The sequence below is a fragment of the Falco rusticolus genome, chromosome 1 (assembly GCF_015220075.1).
Source record: "Falco rusticolus isolate bFalRus1 chromosome 1, bFalRus1.pri, whole genome shotgun sequence".
Taxonomy (NCBI): Eukaryota; Metazoa; Chordata; class Aves; order Falconiformes; family Falconidae; genus Falco; species Falco rusticolus.
In genome coordinates this window covers 95,327,439-95,348,010 of record NC_051187.1, presented here as the reverse complement: position 1 = coordinate 95,348,010, position 20,572 = coordinate 95,327,439, and the positions used below count along the sequence as shown (strand labels likewise).

The window sequence follows — 20,572 nt, the reverse complement described above, 5'->3', positions numbered from 1 at the left end:
GCTAAGGGGCTTACTGTCCTGCTCCAGGCTCCTCAACCAGCTTCCCCTGCACCACCTGCAGAATTGAGACCTTCAGAGGGAGCTAACTCAGCCTATCGATACACTGAGTAGTAGGAGACTGAGGAAAACCAATGGGTTTGGTTGCAGAAAGCTGTTTGGTTACCTCAGCATATCAACTTTAACAGAAGCCAAAAGAAATTACACTGAAGGAGCAGCTAAGCTTGTATTCTCTTACACCCTAGCAAGCCTATAACTCTCACGGGAAAGAACTAAATGTAGAAAATAAAACACAGAAGAATGCTGTAAGGGAAATGACTTGCAAAAAACAAGTCTTAGGCATAATTAAGACATCTTACCAGAGACTAACATCCTTAGTCAAAGTTTAGCTTAGGATAGCTATAAGCCTCTCACCCTAAATGCAGTCAGAACTTAATACAAAATGACAGCTAAGTATACTAACATCTCTAAGGTTTAAGCAGACCAACTCTGACAGTCTTGCTGTGACCATTTAAGCCACCAGAGTCTCAAATGCCTTTCCCACCTCTCTGCTAGGTCAGGGTAAGCAAACATGTGTGTCCCCCAGCCGCTCCGGCTCACAGTTGGACTGCGGCTTCACAGGCAGCTGATTTGTCACCACCAAAACATAGGTCTCACCTATCAGCTTCCCCCATGGATATCCTGAGTCACCCTTAACACACAAACTCCAGCACTTGTCAGACCTTCCCACAAATTCAAATCAGTAACCCAGAAAAAAACCCCACACTATCTTTTGGGAGAGGAGGGGGATGAAAGGAAGGAAGGAAAGTGAATTCTATTGATTCTGTCATGAACCCAAGGAGTGCCAGCACCACCACCATGGTTCTACAGGAATGCTCTGAGTAGAATGGGACCTCCCACTGCAGCAGCAGCACCCTATTAGAAACCTGGTGCATCCATAGCTTCAGTTTAGACCCACTTTGTTGTATTTTAAATAATTAAAAAAAACAAAACCAACCACCAAACAATTCATACACTCCATTTACTGACCTTGCTTTAGGAACTGTAAGCTCTAACAGCAATAGTACATACAGTGCTTAGCCCACCAAAGAAAAAAGTTTCAAGAGCAATTTAAAAAAAAAAAAAAAAAATCTTTACTGTATTTTCATACTTCTCAAAAACACCTTTAGTAAATGGGGATGATGCCCTGTCAACCCCCCCTCCAGCAACTCAGTCAGCTGAGTCATTTTGATATTCTAGAATTTTATTTTATTTTTATACACAGTTTTATTAGAGTCTGTACCCTCTCCTTTCATTCCCTTTCTTCCTCCAGCTTCCACACTGCTGTAATCCCTCAAAATGCAAAATGGAAGCAGCTCCCTATGTTTGTTAAAAGCAAACTGTTAAGAGTTACATAAGCTTACTTCCATGCAACTACATCTCATCCACTGATCCTAGATTTGTAAAACAATTCACAAATGATATCAGTATGCAAGCAGAGAATAGGTTATCAGTTCATAACCAGGTTCCCATGCAAACAGTAATTTCCAAATCGGCAAATAAAATCCATTTATTCAGTAGATTAAAATGACACAAAACCTGTGAATACATACACTTTTTAACAAAGACATATTTGGCACCAACCTGTTGTACAAAATTATAGGGTTTCCTAGATTTCAGATGTTTTCCTCTTGCGTCACCCAGGAATTACACTGTTACGCTAACATTAACTGGGTGCAGTTGCAAAATGAGCTGTCAGTATCCTAAAATTAATCAATCTCAGGTATATTGCTTCATAATTAAGCTTATGAATATATCATCCCATTAATATAAAAACACCAGCAATAAACACACATCCCAGAAAAGAGGGAGAATTAGACAGCTCTTTCAACCTTCTAGGACAGCTAAATCATTTGGAGGCTATTCTTGCTCGTCAAATCTTTTTCACTGTGGTTATACTAAAAGTCTCCAACTGGGAAGCATTTTATATAAACAAGTAATTCTTGAACCTTTAAAGTCACAAAACTAGACAGCAAAATTAAGTGACACTCCCTCTGCAGTTTACAAACCTGTGTTTCAATAATACCATAAATGCTTTAAAAGATTTAAAAGCTTTGGATTTTGTTGTTGTTGAATTGATTCATAGGCAAATTATTTCTGTGTTTTCAAGTGATTAATTTATACTTCAGTTGCAGCTCCTGCAATAATTACTAGAGCATTGCCACACAGGAAAGACAAAAATTCAGATTCCCATTTAACAAATGTTTAATGATTTAAAGAGGAAAATAAAGCATGTACAACAAGTATATTTCTGTTTAAATTATATCAACTAGAAGTTCCCTTCAATTATTGCTATTTTTAATGCAGAACTCAAATATTTAGAAAAAAATTGCTAGAGAAATATAATCTCCACAATACCTATCATGAAATGCAATAATACCTTTAACAATGCTTGTGGTAAATTGGTCAACGATCCCTGAACACGATAATGAAACAGATACTCCAAAAATACACCTCTACTCCTCCTTATCACAGTACATTTACAACAATCATATGAAAAGATTAGATTACACATCTGGGATGTCAGCAGGCTAACACCTTATCATCTTTTTTTCTAGTATTATAGTATTACGGTTCTCTTACATAGTTACACATGCTCCTATTGTGCCCAAATAGCTCTAATGGGGCATTTTTTTCTAAGAAAAAAAAAGTATCTGCAGAGCACAACTGCAAAGCAGTTATTATTGTCCATTTTTTTAAATTGAAATTGTGTGAATCATACTTAATTCAAGTAGGCTTGCTTTTCAGGTTTGTCAAGTTTAAACTCCACACAGATGCAAATTACTGGTAAAACTTCTCCCTGCATCTTAATGAGGTACACTATGAAGCCAACTTGAAAACAAGAGTGTTTGAGACAAATTTTACTTGACCTAGGTATTCTAAGTGTTTAAGGAGGTAGTATTTTAAAAGAAAGTTTTACGCAACAGCACTGAACTTCTGCATGATCTTGAACCTGTGACTGCTACAACACTAGTTTCCCAGACTAATGCCTGTGCTGGCACAAATTTTTGTCTAAGGATTTTACTGCATGATAAGCGTGCCTAAGCAGTGTTGCGAAGACTCCCAACTGCTGAGCTCTGAACCCAACCTCTTTTCAAAACATTGTCTCATCCTTTCAAGTACATTCAGGCCAGAAGGGAAAGTAAATTGTCAAAACTGTTTTGAAGTACTAAACAACCAAATTCAGGAATTAACTTCAGTTAGCAGCTACCACCATCTCAATTGTATCTTGACCTGTTTAAAAATTATTGCCAACAGGACTGCCAAGTGTGTAGTACATGGAACATGCTAATGAACAGGGAGATTTCCTTCCCACAATTCCTGCCTAGCGCTGCTTCAAACAGGACAGATTGAACTCTCCAAGAAAAATGAGAAAATCATACACAAACACAATCATTAAGGTTCAGCAATGAGATAGATAAGCTGAACTCCTGAATTAAAACATGTAGATGCCTGTGCAGCAAAGGTAAACGAATTTTAAAAGTCTCATCCTGAAAAAAATCAAGGGATGACCTATATTAGAAGCTATGGCTTAGAATTCAGCATTTTAGAGAGATGGTATCTTTTCATTGAGTTTTATGAAAAGTGGAGGCTGGATAGACATTTCCAAAATACTGTCATTGAAGACGACAAGCAGAACTTGGCAATGGCACACTGTTTCACAGGAGGTCACTTTGCATATGCCATTTGGATAGATAGCAAGCATATGCCTCAGCTATACTACAGCCACGCATGGCCCATTAGGGATGACGGAGCTCATGGCATTGTCCAGTAAACTTCCCTCACCATACAAGTCACACATGTATAAGACACACAAGTTCTTTAGTCCTGCTGTTTATAGAACAACTTGGAGACCAAAAAGGCTCTGTTACCTGACAATAGCATATGCAAAATGCAATCTAAACAAAAGAAGAAAATTTAGAATGCCAATTTTGAAGTGCTTGAATTACCTTACATGATTATGGGAAAGTTTAAATACTGTCAAAATGGCAGTCACACATATAAAAAATACCAGCATTTCATCTTACAAGTCTTTTCAATTTGTTATCTACACACTGTTCACGCAGACATAAGAAATATAGAAACCAACTCTTTGCTCTTCAGTCAGATTGTAAGCAGAGGGTCTCCAGAATTTCCAATGACAATAATAAATTATGAAATGCAATTTAACTGTTGAGCTCCTGCTTTAAGTGGATTTTTAAACAAAAAAAAAACCACCATGAGTTGCATACTAAATTTATTTATGACTATAAGCCTCTTGGAACAGGTATCAAATTATGTTGTGTTTACTAGCCTGAAGAAAGCCTAATAAAACATTCTGGCAACGGGAAGATAAACACCAGAAAAGTATATCACTGTGTAACTTAATTCTTTTTTCCCCCCCAAGTGGTTCACAGGCTGCTGTAATAACTTTGTGTGCCAAGTTACCTACCATATTAGCTATGATGGTGTCTAGCTCTTTAAATAGATGATATTGCTATGGGGACAGAGGAAGAACTGCTGGACTGTTTCTGTGATGAGAAGGGTAGTGGGAGAAGTGAAATATGAGCAGCAGGTTTGGAAGCCTGAGGTATTTTTCACTTCTGTTTTGTATTTTTTCCATATACACAGGAAACTCCCTTGGGGGGAGAAAGACCAACTTCCCTACAGCTAAATACAAGAACGTGTAAAACAGAAAAGCCATTCAATGTTTCCATACCTTAACAAAACAACAAAAAAAAAAAAAAATCAGACAAAAATTTCAGTGCTGAGATAGTGAAATCTTAACTTTCTCATCTCCAAAATTTCTTCAGACAACAAAATCTTTGCAGTAATAGAAAAATCGAAAGAATAGAGACAAAAGAAGATTAGGATGCCTACACACATATAGCCATCATTACCTACCTTCATATTTAGAGAGCTCATTCTCTCCCTCATTCCAGACTATTGTCCATGCATTCCCCTCTACTCCCTCTTGCTGCTGCAAAGCAAGTGAGGCAGTGAAGAAGGGCAGAGTTATGACAGTCCGTCCAGAGGTGCAGGGCCTTCTGCTCGCACTGCTAGTGGTTACTCTAATTCAGGCCAAGGCTCCAGCAATCCATTTGTCCATCTCCAACAGCTGAAGAAAAGTAAGAACCACCCAACCCTAAATGGTACTTCCTATGAACATCCCCCTGTCTACAACTATTTTCAGTTCAGGGGATTTCTGAGCCCACTGTTGCCAGAAATGAACAGGTTTTATTCATAACTGGGCCTCACATGGTCCAAGCACACTGTAGATAGTAAGGGACACATTCTATGTGCTTTGGAGACCAGTGGGGCAGACAAGAGACCAAGGGAGAGTTCTGCTGTAGAACAGGGCTACACTAGATGTGGAAGGGAATCCCAAGACAATTTGGCATGATCAGCCTCAAAGGGTCACCCCACCCCAGAACTAAAATTCAGTTTTAACATGTCAGCAAAGCCAGTCTCATATTGTAGTGACACTTGAAAAGCCCCAAAATCACATGGCTACAGATGCTCACTGCTGACCTGAGCACTGACACAGAATGCCACAGCTTTTTGAAGGTATGCAAAGAAAGCCAGCTGTGAAATGTGGTACGATAATACAAATGTTTTTCAATAAAATTAACTACAAACAGTAAGGGAAAGCATAATGAATCTCTACTACTCATGTATTTGCTTTTCAAAAAGCTAATTTAAATAAATAAGAAAACTGAGCTTCTACATTTGAGGGTCTCAAGCAGTTTTACTTTGGTACCATGCAATACAGCCCTGCTAGCAGATGCTTCTAACTTTGAGAACAAAATAAGACTTTTTTTTTTAAAAAAAAAAAAAAAAAAGAAGCTGCAGATCCAGCTGAGGTTTCAGGGTTTTTTGGTTTTGTTTTGTTTATTTAAGATTTTTCCCCCCCAAGGAAAGGTTTTCCCTGAGAGATTTGCAACAATAAGCCATAATGTCCTTTAGGAAATATATCTTCATTAACACCACAAACGATGCCATGACAGGCACCCAATGTCTGCTCAACTATGCTACTTCCAATAGTTATAAGATCTGGTTGACCATGCCAGCACACCGTGGGACAAACCCAAAGTATACTCACCATTAGGGCACCACTCTTCACAATACACAAGGAGTATAAAGAGGTCGAAAAAGCTCATCATCCTGACTAGTTCTGTAATGAAAACCAACACAGTCCACCCTTTCAGGTATGCCAGAGCCCCTGTTAAAGGAGCTCCCTGAACCTGCCTGCCACCCAGCAGTATGAGTCATAGGTGATTACAGTAATGATACTGTGCCAAGACCTAGGGCACTCTGAACTCAAGAGTCCTCAAGAAGATGTTTCTAACAGCTACAATTAACTGTAGACACTGTAGAAAATGGACAGAATAACAAATCAAGAGGACTGAGACAGAAAGGCAAAAGCAAGTGGACAATGCAATAAATGGCCTCAGCCAGAAGAAAATGTAGTGTATTCCATTACAGATTATCTGGCAAAGGAGAAGCTGATAAATGACTCAACTCTCGGGAGAAGAGCATGAAGTTACTTTTGGCTTCCAAGACAGAAGAAAGCAGCTGGAAAAAGGAAGAGGCCACAGACAGAAGAAGCAATGAAGATCCAGGACAAAGCTTAAGTGTTTGCTTCCTGTTACTCCAACTACAGTCCAGTGTTGCAAGACTGAATGTTTGAAGGTTCCTTTTACCAAAGCAGAAAGGTTGCACACACTGAGCCTCACTGGCTGGAACTATTATTCAATTCTGATATGCAAAGGACATGCCTATTGGACTTTTTAAATCTTGTTGCAAAATGAAGGGGATAGGAGTCCTGTAGCCAAAGGGTTACATGAGCTGCTTAATCACTGAACATAAACCGAGGCTCACTGTTGAAAGAAAAAGTGCACCAGTGTTACCCACCTACTTCAGGAATATCTTTGTTAATCTTTCAGATACGTATTTTTTGTGACATAAAAATAAGCAGACAAGTTCATGACAAGTGTAGCACAAAACCTACAAACTATTAAAGATGCGTTCTCTGATGAGAACAACAAATATCAAACTATTTCAATCAAAATGATAATTTCTAACTTATACTAAAACATCCCAGTATGAATACCATTTCTCTTAAGATTCTAAAACAATATTAAGAAAAGCAAATCTAGTGTTTCTCTTCAACCACTGAACCAGGCAAAAAGAAAAGTTACAATTTTATGCAGGAAGTTACACATGCTCTTTTAACCCATCTTATGTTAAAGGAAACTTTCTGTATAGTCAATATTAATTCAAGTTGTATAACAAAGCTGTGTAACAAACAACCTGAAGCTTACCTGTATACACACATACCCCTTTTTGGGCAATGCTTATTTACAGAATTTGGCTTTCAAAACTTCGTTTCAGCTTTACTTAGTTTGCTTTCATCACTTCAAAACCAATCCTTTCCCCCAGTTCTGTTGCTTTAGAAATACACCATGTTAGTAAAGAACAAAGTGTCCTGTTTCTTTACAGCTTTCAATATACTCCCTACAATGCTACTAGCAACAGATTGCAGTCTCTGAATTAATTAATTCAAAGTTCTGTTCTATCCATCCTTCTTGGAGTAGCAAAAGAATAACAAAATAGTGATAGCTTCCCATACACTTCTAAGATGAAGAAGAGGACTGAAACATGTCAAAAGAAAGAAGCGTAGTGAAAGGGAATAATGAAACTCCTTCAAAATAAAGTGATCCTCCACTATGTCATCTACTTACCCCTCCCAAAATATGTTTCCTGCCTTCACAGTATTAACACCTAGGATCTTTCTTTGCCTTTCCCCATATAACTTAATTTTCCTCACTTCTCTGTATCATTGTTTTGTCTTCTGTTACACATGGTATCTTGGGTTCTTGAATTCTTCAGATTTTATTTTCTCTCCAATACTCGCCAGCTCTTTAGCTGGGAGACAAGCTGCATACCATTAGATATCTCCTCTCACAATGAAAGACACTGATATGGCCAAGCTCCAAGTTCCAAAAAGCAAGGAATAGGGTTTGGATTTGACTTAAAACATACAGTTGTTATATTATCACATTGGCTGAGTAGTAACAGTGACTTCCCCATTCTGTAGATAACAGTGCTGATGCTCTAAGCACACCACAAGCCTTACAGGGCAAGTAACAGAAAAAAAGGGGGGGGGAGGGGGGAGGGAAGGGAACATGACAGATCCGGAGCAATACTGTTGGGAAGTACTCTGGAAATACTGTTCTGGACAAAGGTAAACGAACGCAGACTGCCCAGGAACAAAGAGAATTGGGCTTATATAGAAACATCACAGGAAAAAAAGCATAGAGAAAGTATCCTGCTGTATTACTTCATAAAAAAAAGTAAAGAGATGTAGAAGCAAAACTAATTGAGGGCTGGTCATGAAATTCAGGAGAGAACAAGACTGAAAGCAACTAAGTAATATAAGAAACCCCCAAAGTTCTTTCATTACACTGTACATATAACAAGAGGAAGCAGAATTGACCAGATCTAAATTGGAATCAGCAGAAAGGAATGTCAAGCAGTGATTAATACACATTTCGACTAATGCCAAAACAAAAAGGAGAATATATTAGGAAAGTGATTTGGACATGGTAGAATAACATCTTCTATCTTAAAAAAGAAGTAATACCATTATTGAACAAAATTGCCTAAAGTCAGGACATTAAGTAGGAGAATACTGAATACAACAGAGAAAGTGTCAAAAGTACCACCCGTAAAATCTATGTTAGGAAAGTACCTTAAACAACAAAACCCACAATTTGAATCCTATGCACCAGAAGCACTGAGGAAAACTTCCAGTAAGTGAAGTCTCTTATCTCTACAGATGTAATACTCATCACTGCCTAATAACATCTGGCAAACATCGGTCTGTTGCTTTTGGGTTTTTTTAAGACCTGTTCTAACCAAAAAAGATAAAACTTTCAAATTTGAACCGATGCAGTAAGACTTTAATGAGTATGCAAACTGACAAGTCTAACCAGTCTACTGCTGACTTTAAGAGCCACACAGCAATAAGGTGAAACAGCTAAGAGTCAGTTCAGTTTTTCTGCTTGCTTGCAAAGTACTAACAATATAAAAACCCAGAAACATTAAGATTTTGTCCAGAAGCACTATCTGAATGAACATTCAGAGAGTTCGTTCTTGTATGTTTTATTTCCATATGGAAATTCAGCCTAGAGTCAGGGAACGCTCACACAAGGACTGGCTTCAAACTCTGTCTTGTCACGTACCTTCAGCATACCTTCAGAGGTCACCTTTTATTGACTGCAATCTCAAAAGCTAATGTACATGTAGCAGCTAGTCAAAAGAATAATAGTTATCCTTACAGGTCAAGGGATCCAATAAAAAGAGTTGAACTATACTTTCTAGTAGACTCTAACACTTGCAAATGACTGTAAGAGCCTGGTCTACTCTTCTTTGCTGCCATTTGAAGTATGATTTATCACTTCAACAAGCTAATTGTGAGTAAAACTTCTCAATAAGACCTCTCTTTTTTTTTTTTTTTAACACATTGTTTCATGACGACTCCTTTGTTTTACCTGTTAACTACAAGGAAATACAGGTATCTTGCCCATTGCAAGTAAAAATGGAAAAAGTTCTGACATTTGTTTTACCATAGTTCTCACATTTCTTTTAGCACAGTTCTGAGTACTTTGAGGGTGCTGCTATAAGTGGTAGCATTGCTAACAGAATTCTTATTTACTGTATTATCAAAATTGAACATTAACCTGGCCAATGTCCGTATTATTAATTAAAATATACTAGAATAAGTTTTTATGCCTTCACCTTCCTGTTTCTGATGACCTTTATGGCAAAAAAATTACTTCAGATCTAGAAAACTCCCTGTTTTCTGTCTCTGCATAATATATTTTTCTTTCACTCCTGCAGACAAACTAAGAGGCACATTCACCTCCATAACCAGCAAATCAATTAATATTGAAAGCCACACTTGTAAATTTAGTACTTACATGAAGATCTCTCAAACTTTTACATGACAATTAGGGTTAAAAGTATCATCTGTACTGACTGAAAGAGCCTGTCACAATGCATCAAGTGTGCTACAAGCCTCTTCCGAAGAGGAAGCCTGATCCCAAATACTTATTTTGATTAACTGCTCTGCATAGCTTATTAACGAAAGATTTGTAATGCACATTTAAATAAAACAAATCAAAAACAAAACCAACCATGCAATAAAAAAAAAAAAAACAAACAACTGGAAAGCAAAAGGAAAAGAAAAAAAAAAAGAAAAACCACAAACGAAAAACAACACCCCAGGACTCAGTGCTGGCAATGAACAGCAGAAGGAAAAAATTTGGCTAGAAAAATACTTGGACAGAAAAGACACGTCCAAAATAGTTCTGCTATATCCCCCTCACTTCTGGAAGATATTACATTATTAAGGATTTTACTAGTCATCACTGTGTATCTACTACAAAACTATGAGAGCCTGAAAAGAAATACACACATGCAGAATAACACCAGTCTTTCAATGAAGCTTTTTCTTTTCTGAATTCTTACCCTCACTACTGAAGTCAGAGCTGGCTGGCTGATTTGGAAAGTGGTAAAATATTTTGAATTTTAAAATAAATACCTATACAGAATAATTTCTTTTGTAGTATAAAGACATGGCTATAGCACACTGCAGCACCACTTCATTTTTCTTCATGCCACATTTATCCACTGGTCATGCCCTAGCCATTGCTTTTATGTCTCCATTATGTAAGAGCAGCATCTCTCTAGTGTCTATTCTAATATCCTTCAATATTACCAAAACACATTCATTATGAATACCGTCAGTCTTAGTCTTGCTTACCATACCTTTCTGTTATGCAGACTGAAAACCTAAGAAAGTCTGGTATCTGCTGACCATCTTTCACAGGCACAGTAGCGAGAGAAGACATGATGCCACCTGTCAAAACCCAGCAAACTGAACAGCAAACAGCCCATAACCACACGAAGCAATGAGAATGGAATCAGGAGACAACAGTTCTATTTCCACCTCTCCATGGACTCTGCGTTTGACCTTGGCAAGTCACTGGTATTTTGTGCTTGTTTTTTCATGTTCAGGACATGAAGGGCTTTTACGCAGATGGCTGGAACAACAACAATAATAAAATAACTGAGTAAGTTTAATTATTATTTATTCTATAATGCCAGGCCTTAGAACTCTTCCGCAATGGCATAATTCAGAGCGAGCACAAGCACCTCTAATTCTCTAGGCCTTCATTTTGAAGTTCCCTTTACGTAAAAGCACTGGTGAAAGCAGTAACCCATTACCAGAGACCACCCCACACTGTTACCAAAAACTGATAAATGCTTAGTTTCACAAACTTCTGCTGAGCAAACAAATTAGACCTTATTTTTTTACACTGGCAGTTCCTAATCCACAGCTTGCAAAAGAAACACTACCTGCAAGATGCTCTGCCACTGCTCCCACACAAAATTAAATTACAGAGTTAAAATAAGAGCTGCCAGGAAAATGAAAGTAGTATATTGCCTAAAGAGTACTTTTTACTTTGTGCCGTTTCTATGGTACGTCAAAAATTAGGGACCAGTATTTTTCACAATTCAATACCCTCTCTCAGGCTTAGAAAATTCTGAGTTTCATGCTGCCTGATCAAGTTTCATTCTGATACCAAGTTTCCTGGTAGTCTCCCAAGGCACCACACACTTGAAACACACCAAAGTATAGTTTGAAAAAAAAGTGCAGATGAAATGTTCTACAGACCAAGCAATGTTACCAAGAATACAAGTAAAAAGACTTTTCTCTGGCACATACAGAAAAATGTCTACATTTGTCCATACTCAAAAAGGGAAAATTACAAATGTTTACTCTGCTATTCAAATACATTCAAATAACCGTAACAATCAGAAAACTGACTAGGACTCATTGCAATACATACCCTTGAATCCCACCTACCAGAAGCAGAAAAATAGAGTAACAGGTGTAATCTCACACAGAGCAGTCAAAAATGACCACTTGCCAATACATCTTCTTGCTTATTACAAGTGTTCTGGATTTTGAATATACTGATTAAATGCCACTTCATACAAGTCAGTCATGCAACTACAATGAAAACAAATTATTTCTTCCTCCTGAATATAAAACAAATGAGGAAAAGTTATACCGTAACACAGCCACCTTAATGTCTTCATGTTTTCCAAGTGAAGCAATGAGAAGAGCTTTATTTAAATAATTACAGAAATATACACTTAATTTCAACACGAATATTTTCAAGACTTATCTACATAAAATATATGTTCAAAAAAAAAAGCATCACAAACTTAATGAAGAAACATGCTGTTGACTAAAACATTCAGATTGTTTTAGAAAGAATAAATCATGCCCCAGCCGCTTGTCACTCATTGAATACTCTGATTAATTAAAATAGTAAGACATTATAAAGACTATGTCTTATGGTAAAATTTTATAGAACAGTCAAGCTCTTCAAAAACTGTAAAAAAATATTAAATGGAATCCAAAAATAGTGTTTATCCTTGTAAAGTTATAGCCTCTGCCTATTGCAAGGATGTAAAACTGATCTTAACCAAGAGATTTCTTAGACTATGCGTACTGAAACCCCTACCTTCTTTCCTTTCTTGGTAAAAATGTTTACCACTGTAAATATATAGTTTATGCATTCACATGCAAAACAGCATGAATATACATGGGCATATATCACTATCTGGATAACTAAACTCCAGTTGAAGAGCATTAAGTATTTCTCGAAAAATTAAATTATTTTCAATAGTATACATAGGCACTGAAAAGGGGCCTATGATGCCACATAGGAACAGGCAATGAAAGAGTTTCTTTATGTTTCAAAGGGTACCTAACATTATTTTTTTTTTTTTAGAAAAAGGTAGCAACCACAAAACACACACACACAAATGCACGCGAATTATGAGTAAAGAGCACCACAGCATAAAGCAGAACCCCAGGAAATGAGATAATGTCAAACTAAGTTTAGCACTTACTTTTCCAAGACTCAGTAAGAATATAATGATAGGAAAATTGCTACTTTCTATTAATAATTTTCTCTTCAAAGAAATTTATCAGTCGTTTCCTCTTCTGAGTTTTTACATTGGAAAGAGAGAACCATAATTCCATATAATTTCCTTGCCTCATGTAATCTTAATTATTAATTACTGCAGTTATGTTCAAGACAAGTATGAAAGGTGTACAGTATTAAGAGTATTATAAACATTTCCACATAAAAATAATGAAAGTTCAGTAAGATCAAGAATATAATTTTACACCTATAATTATAAACTTGTCTTGAAATAGTATAGACTCAAAAGGCAAATCCAGTTTTGTCAACAGAATTAAGATTACATTTGACAATATAGCTAGTGACATTTACCTTTTTCCCTTCTTCACCTAAATACACAGGAAAAAATAAGCAACTCTTAAAAAGCAAGTCAACACTACAAGTGCTCAATTTTGTAAAATATTGCAATAATGTAAATAATTTTAAAAATCCACTTAAAAGTATACCTTCCCTGAGAAATGCTCTTGGGATGCAGTGATTCAGCACATTACAGTGCCATACAGGTCAGTTAATAATGTGCTTGCAATTAACATCCAAAGAATTTAGGGTGGCAAGTACTACTAACATAGAAAAGATGTCCTGAAACTTTAAAATTCTGCTGACACAATTTGCACTCCAAATGTGAAACTAGTATCTTGCATAAATTACATTCGTCATTCCCAACAGAGATTCAAATGTATTGCATAAGCTAGAATACTTGTTTCTATTAAATATGTACTTTACAAATCTAGAATTAAAATTTCTTTCTTCAATTTTATCAAAAAGCAAACATAGCATAGAATAGGTATGTATAAAACCTTTACTCAAATTCTTTGCCCATGAAGGCACCACAGCTCTTTCAGGAAGACCTTACAAGCAGCTATAGGCTAATTTAGCTTCTTTTCACATGCTTTTTAAACATATAAATTGATTCAGTTCAAAATAATTAAAAACAACCCTAGAATGAACTATTATTGGGAAGTAGAAATTAGCAACTCATAGGAAAAAAACTCTTATCCACAATCCCATGATCAATAATGCAATTCATAGTACAGAATAGCAAACTTAAGAGTTATCTCTGCAAAGAGGTATTGGCAAAGGATATTGCCTTTTGACTAGCAGTAAGAAAAGCACACATACTATGCCTAATAAAACAGTCTGTAGAGCACTTCTGGAGAAATCAAGTTATAAAAAGATGATTTTCAAACTTTCTTTGTGCTCTATATCAACCAAAATAAGTCAGAAATGACAAAGAGCTACTTAATACAATGAATAAACAATGAAAGCAAATAAAATCCAGATCAAGAGTTAACTTCCTAAAATCGCCCCTACTGAAACTACAAAAGATTGAGTATTTGCAAGCATCTCAGAAGACTGCTTCAAGAATACAGCGCTCCCAAAGATTTCCCAATAGACTTAAGACATTGACAAGCTCCTTGGTAATGATTTAAATGTTAGTCACACAAAACCATCTACTCATTTGATTGTAAACGAGTTTTTCCCAAGCTTTAACACTCATTATGTGTATACACACAATACAATAGCCATAGTTATGGTATTACTCAAATCTTTATAAGCACCATGTTTAAAACTCCAGTGACAGTAAAAACTATAGCCTGAAGAACCATCCTATCCTTGAATTCTACTCCCATAGTCTACACAATCCTGTTTCCATTCCTTGAGCTTCACTGAAGCCACTCTCACTAACATCTCTTGCAGTCTAACCCTATGATGAGGCTCAGAATCAATATGCAATTCTTATCTTCCTAGACCTGTCAATCACCCAAAGCTACCAGCAATGCCTCCTTTCCAGAAATATTCTCCCTGGTTTCCCTGGCATTGTTGCTCTCATGATTCATCCCTTATCATTCTAATTGTTCTTTCAGTGTATCCTCCTGAAGGAGCCTCCTTATTCACCTGTACTATCTTATGAATCATTTAACAGGTTTCTGTCTTGCATCCCTCTCCATTCTCCTTTACTTTGTCCAGTGCCAGGATTCAAATTCAACTAATAACTCCCTGCCGTTAATTAGAAACATACTTTCTACTACATACCCTCCGTGTTCGTCCAAGCTAACCTCTCAGCCTGCATCTCTTTCTCTGTACAGATGGCTATCAGCTCAGCCTCAGCACAGACAAAACACAGGACTTAGCTTTCTATCACTGCTTCAGTCTCCTTTCCACTACTACAAGTCACTGACTTTCAGGACTCTTAACTAAGACTCAGCCCTTAACCCATGTTTTTCTATAGGTCCTAGAAATAATCTGGGTTTGAAACCCTGGTAGTGCCTACCACATCACGAAGATATGCTTTTAGTAGCTTAAATTTTATCCTGTGACCACAGCAGTTCACATCTGAAATAGTGAAGCACCCTTCTTCATCCTTCAAAATCCAGATTTGACCCTGCTCTATTTATTCTGAACATTCCTCTCCAGATAGCTTTTTTAGCCTAAGGTAAGATCGCAAAAGTCTCCCCACCCTCCCCTGACATCTCTTGAGCGGCATCCACTTCACTCTCTACTTCAAGACCCTTACTGGTCAATGTCCTCATCCTGAAAATTACTAACTGGGATGTAGATGAGGCTAAAGTTTCAATAAACTTACATTTTCACCTCTGAACCTCTCTTCTGTTGCCCTCCTAGTTGCAAGAGCCCCACAGAGCAGTCATCCTTCAAAAACCTCCTACAAGTTTTTCCATAGTTCTCATTAAAAACAAATAAACAAACAAAACTACCAGATGGCTGGCACATCTAGACCAGTACGCTAAAATTCACTGCACTGATGCCAAACATTCTCCTGTGTCATCACAGATCTGATGTGTCTTCCCTTACCCTTCAATCATCAAGTATTCTGGGTCAGGAAACACCTCTTAACCATAGAACTTTGGAATGACTAATTCGGACACATAACTTAAACGAGTCTGATACTTAGAAAAGGGTTACTAAAACAATTTTCTACTTTACAATGCTATGGAAAACATCACACTAGTGATAAGCCCACTCAGTTATTTCTGTCTTTTTCAACGCAAACCCTGTTTGAAAAATAACCCAAATACTATCTTGTATACTGCTATTACAGAGGTTTTCACTGTTAATCAAGTACTGAAACCAATGCCTAGCATTTATCACTTCTATCTACCCTTTCTAAATTTTGTTCACTTGTTTGCTGATACATGATTCTTTGCAAGGGTTTTATTGTTGTTGGATTTTTTTGCAATGCTTCTTGCATTATTTTCTAATATTTAAAAGATCAGACTGTCACAGGCTACAGAGAAGACACCATTCCATATTTTATGTCATTTTAAAATGACACAAAAATAAGTTCATAGCATTAGAAATTCTCTCTGTCATATGGTTGTATTAGGCCTAGCACAAAAATTTTCAAACTGGTTGAGGCCTACAGATATTTTTGTAGTATCAGTAATTATTTAAAACAAAGTGTTCTGCACTCAAAACATGCTTCCCCGATTAAATAACATTTTTATTAATTTTGCCATCTTAAAATTATGAGTTTCCCTAAATCATTCACAAGCAAAACCAAAAATACTCCACAAAACCCCAAAATACTATTCTATTATCCCAGCCATAAATTATCCACTTCATGTTAAATAATAGTTCAAATAGTAATTAATTTTCAATTACTTCTTACATGTTTCTGTGTACTTCTCATTACATCTAGTTCTGCCACTGTACAATTTAGATTCAGTCATACTGTAAATACAAGCAATCTTGATAAAAACATTCCTTGTGATGCAAGTAGGAGAGTACCACATGCTGCAAACAAGAAACCGGTAATGTACTCTGACTGTCCCTCAAAAATAGTGCAATAAATTCCTACTATTCCATTCCAACACATCATAAAGCAATGTACCATAACTTAGGCTTAGGCATACAGTTTTCACAGGAAAAAAAAATTGTATTTTTACATTTAGCTTACACTGACTGCAGAAAAGCCATGTGCTTTATCTCAAAAGTCTGAGCACCCGTAAGAACTGCAAGCTGCCCACTAAAATACAATGCAGTATTTGCATACTACATTCTTCAGCTACAGCTTTTTAATTTCAACTTTTTTCCCTGTGCAAGTCAGCTTTTACAGAACAGCCTAGAAAGAAAGTTTCTATTACTGACTTTTTTGACAAAAAAAAAAATTAGCTACTGGAATATGATCAATTTTTAACCCTCATACACACAGAAAACTCAGCGTCAGAGCCGTACTCCAAAACCAGGTCATGTAACAAAATAATAATAACAAAAAAAAAAAAAATCAGGCTTCTTAATTTCATCTAACTATAACATCAACCAAACAGACTTCATTTTACCAATGCTAAAAATATTTAACAATAAGAAAACAAGACTGTTTTTCAGAGAATTATTTTACTTACAGTTTTTGAACAATAAATTAGCATCAACATCCAAAACTACACACAATTTTTTTCACTTTTGCTAAAATGCTGTTTTTCCTAATGTTCAAATTATTCCATCATTTATTTAAAAAAAATAACTGTAGTTGTTATTGTCAGAATTTTAACAGATCTCCAAGAAGGATAAAAGTAACGTCACAAACATGAGAACACTTCTGACAAACCTGCAATAATCAATAAACAAAAGGAAATGGAGCCCAAATATTCAGAGGAGTAAACTAATAGAAACATGGGAAAACTTATTCGCCATCTAGAGCACAGACTAATACCGATAGCAAACTTTAAAATCATTTGTTCCTTTCTTTCAACTCTAACCTCTAAAATAGTACACTCCAGGAACCATAACAAACAAGACCAGCTTCCCTAAAGAACATTTAATTGGGAAAACATGTATGAGCCATAAGATGCCTTTATCAGGACACAAATCAAGCAAAAGCTTCGATATAGTTTTTGACAAGCAAAAGCGAGGAATTGGAAACACTACTGCAGCCAAACAAAACAACAAAATACCATAATGCTACCTTCTCCATGAGAACAAAAGCATCAACCACCAACTCCACCCCACCCCCAAGCAGGCTGTTGCTCTCTAACCACAGAGCCAATGCTACAGACAATGTAATCCCACAGGGAAGACAGAAGGTCACAGACACACTGTGAAATCATAAAATAAGGTCCATGTTTTTAGAAAGACACAGCAGTACTTTCACCAGTCAAGATTTCATCTGGAACAAACAGGTGGAATACAGAAACGGCCTGTTCTTCTCTTGACTGTCCCTTCCCTCAACACAGAGGGAGGTCACACGTGCTCAGTTCAGTCCAAAATAAAGGATGAGGAACTTACAATAGGCAGCAGAATGCAAGATATGGTGAGGATGGCAATATGCAGTGCAACACTGCAGGTGAGACTGCATACTGTACGCCAGCAGTGGATCTGTTATTATTCATCAGCTGGAGGTGGCTAAGAGCATGTCACTTATTACCGTGACACATGCTGCAGCTGGCTAGCCATGATTAAATATCGCCCTGCGTGGCTGAAAGGGATGGCGACTATCATTCGTTATGATCCAGCATGGCATACCGGGGTGGGGAGGCTGCTGCCCTTCACCGCAACGCAGTATTTGGAAGAAGGCAACTAACACTCAACAAAAGCCCTGGGAATAGCATGCAGGGAGGAAAGAACGGGAACCTCAGTCCCCCAGCCTGAGGGGATGGGTGCCCCGCTCGCAGGGGTGGTAAGCCCGGCGGCACTCGGTGCGGCCGAGCGCGCTCCACCGCAACGCGCGACAGTGACAGACCCGCCCCGCTCGGCGGCCCGGGCCGGGGGCTCCAGCCGACCCTCCCCGCGCGAAGGGCGCCGAGGTAGGGCAGGAGCACTGCGCTCAACTTCTCCCAACCACAGCAGCAAAAGCCTTTGTCCGAGCGCTCCCGGTCTGTGGCCAGCAGAGCCCGTGGGTCCCCCTCCTGCGGCAAGATGAGCTGGGGCGACAGATGAGGGGGCACGGCCTGTGCCAGCCGCGGTCCCCTCCCCGCCGGGCTCCGCGGCTCTCCAGAAAGCCCTCAGAGAGGGACCCCCCTCCGGAGCAGCCAGGATGAACACTGACCCCGCACGGAGTCCCGACCGGCGTGCCGGTGCCGGAGAGGAGAGCAAAGAAAGCGCCCGGCCCTGCCGGCACCTCCGCGCCGGGGGGCCGCCGGACAGCCCAGCCGCTGGCGGTCCGTCACCCGAGGCGCGGGGGGCCTCCTCCCGTGCGCCCACCCGGGGGGGACCCCAGCCCCCCAGGGTTTGCCTCTCGGGGCCTGCCTCCGGGCCGTCCGCAGGGCAGCTCTCGCTTCCCCTGAGCTGCGGCAGAGGCGCCGACGGGCGAGAGCGGCGCAGCCGGCGCCCCGGCACCCCCAGAAACAGACGGCTGCCGGCGCGGCGCTGCGAACCCCCCGCACTTACCCTGTCACAACAGGCGCCATCTTCCACAAACTCTCGCCAAAACTCCTACTCTCGCGAGAGCGCCCCCCTCTCCGGGCCCGGAGCGCGCGTGCGCGGGCCCGTGAGACACGCGCGGGACGGGGGGGACGGCGCGCACCGCCCACTCAGCGCCTGGGCTCTCCCCTCAGACACAACAGCCGAGGCGTGGGAACCGCGCCGCTCTCGCGAGAGTTGGGTGCCGCGGGCCAGCGGGCAGAGCGGAGAGCGGGGCCGTTCTCGCGAGAGCCGAGGGCGCCGCGGGGGAACCGAGGGATTCCCTCTGCCCGCTCGCGCGTCTGGCTCCTGCGCCGTCCCCCGCCGGCGGGGAGGGACGGACCGGCGTGGGGAACGGTGGCGGGGAGAAACCGTTCGGGGCGAGGGCGGGCGGGGAGGGGTGACTGCTAGCGCGCGGGGACGGGGCGCTGGCGGGATCGGCCGGCAGTGCCGGCGTGGGGAACTCGCCGCCGCCGCCTCCCCCCGCGGGAGGCGCGTGTGGGGCCGCTCGCCTCGTGCTGTCTGTGGGCCCGGCACATGCGCGGCTGGCGGGCTCGTCGTGAGGGCCGGGGGCGGGCCCCTTCGGCGGGAAGGCGGGGCCTTCGGTCAGCGAGGAGTTGGGGTGTACTGGGGAGGTGGAGAAGTTCCCCCCCCACCGCCCCCCCCCCCCCCCAGTCGTCCGCCCCCCCCGTGTATAGTGAACGTTTCCTCCGGAGTTCAGACCAGAGCTTTTGTGGAACTTCTGCCAATACACGACGTGCCTGCTCTGTCGGATTCACTGAAATCATACAAAACCAAACCAAGTCCTTGGGTAACTGTGGAGCAGCTTGGGCTTCCTACCAGAGCCGTAAAAGAAGTCAAAACCCACCAGCTGGTGGTAACCTGCACTGTTGCTCTGTCAGGCAGCGCCGGCTGAAGGCTTTTTCACTCCTGTTTGTTGAGCCTGAAAATTCCTACCGAGCTTGGAAACCAGTGGGAAATGGTTAAAGAAATCCTTTTCCAAATAGTGAATAAAAACTAGCAGTACAAGGCTGGGATGTAGAGACACAGCTATTAGATCTATGAGATTTGGTACATGGAAATGTTGCATCATTATTTTTGAAAAATCAGTTTTAAATTAAAAGCCTGCTTTG

General features: G+C 39.8%; 1 protein-coding gene across 7 annotated transcripts in view; it reads right to left on the bottom strand.

The window, feature by feature from the left end:
• The window catches only part of RBPJ (recombination signal binding protein for immunoglobulin kappa J region), a 154,358-nt gene that overhangs the window by 42,418 nt on the left and 91,368 nt on the right, over positions 1 to 20,572 (bottom strand). The window contains exon 1 of one of the 7 annotated variants that reach the window (XM_037390724.1): positions 19,428 to 19,501. The exons of 5 other annotated variants lie outside the window; for them this stretch is intronic. In XM_037390724.1, the coding sequence (XP_037246621.1) occupies positions 19,428 to 19,447 (20 nt within the window). In that variant the 5' untranslated portion in view covers positions 19,448 to 19,501. Of the gene's footprint in view, positions 1 to 4,920; positions 5,602 to 19,427; positions 19,502 to 20,572 lie in introns of those variants that run through there. One more of the 7 variants, XM_037390741.1, reaches the window with a different exon arrangement.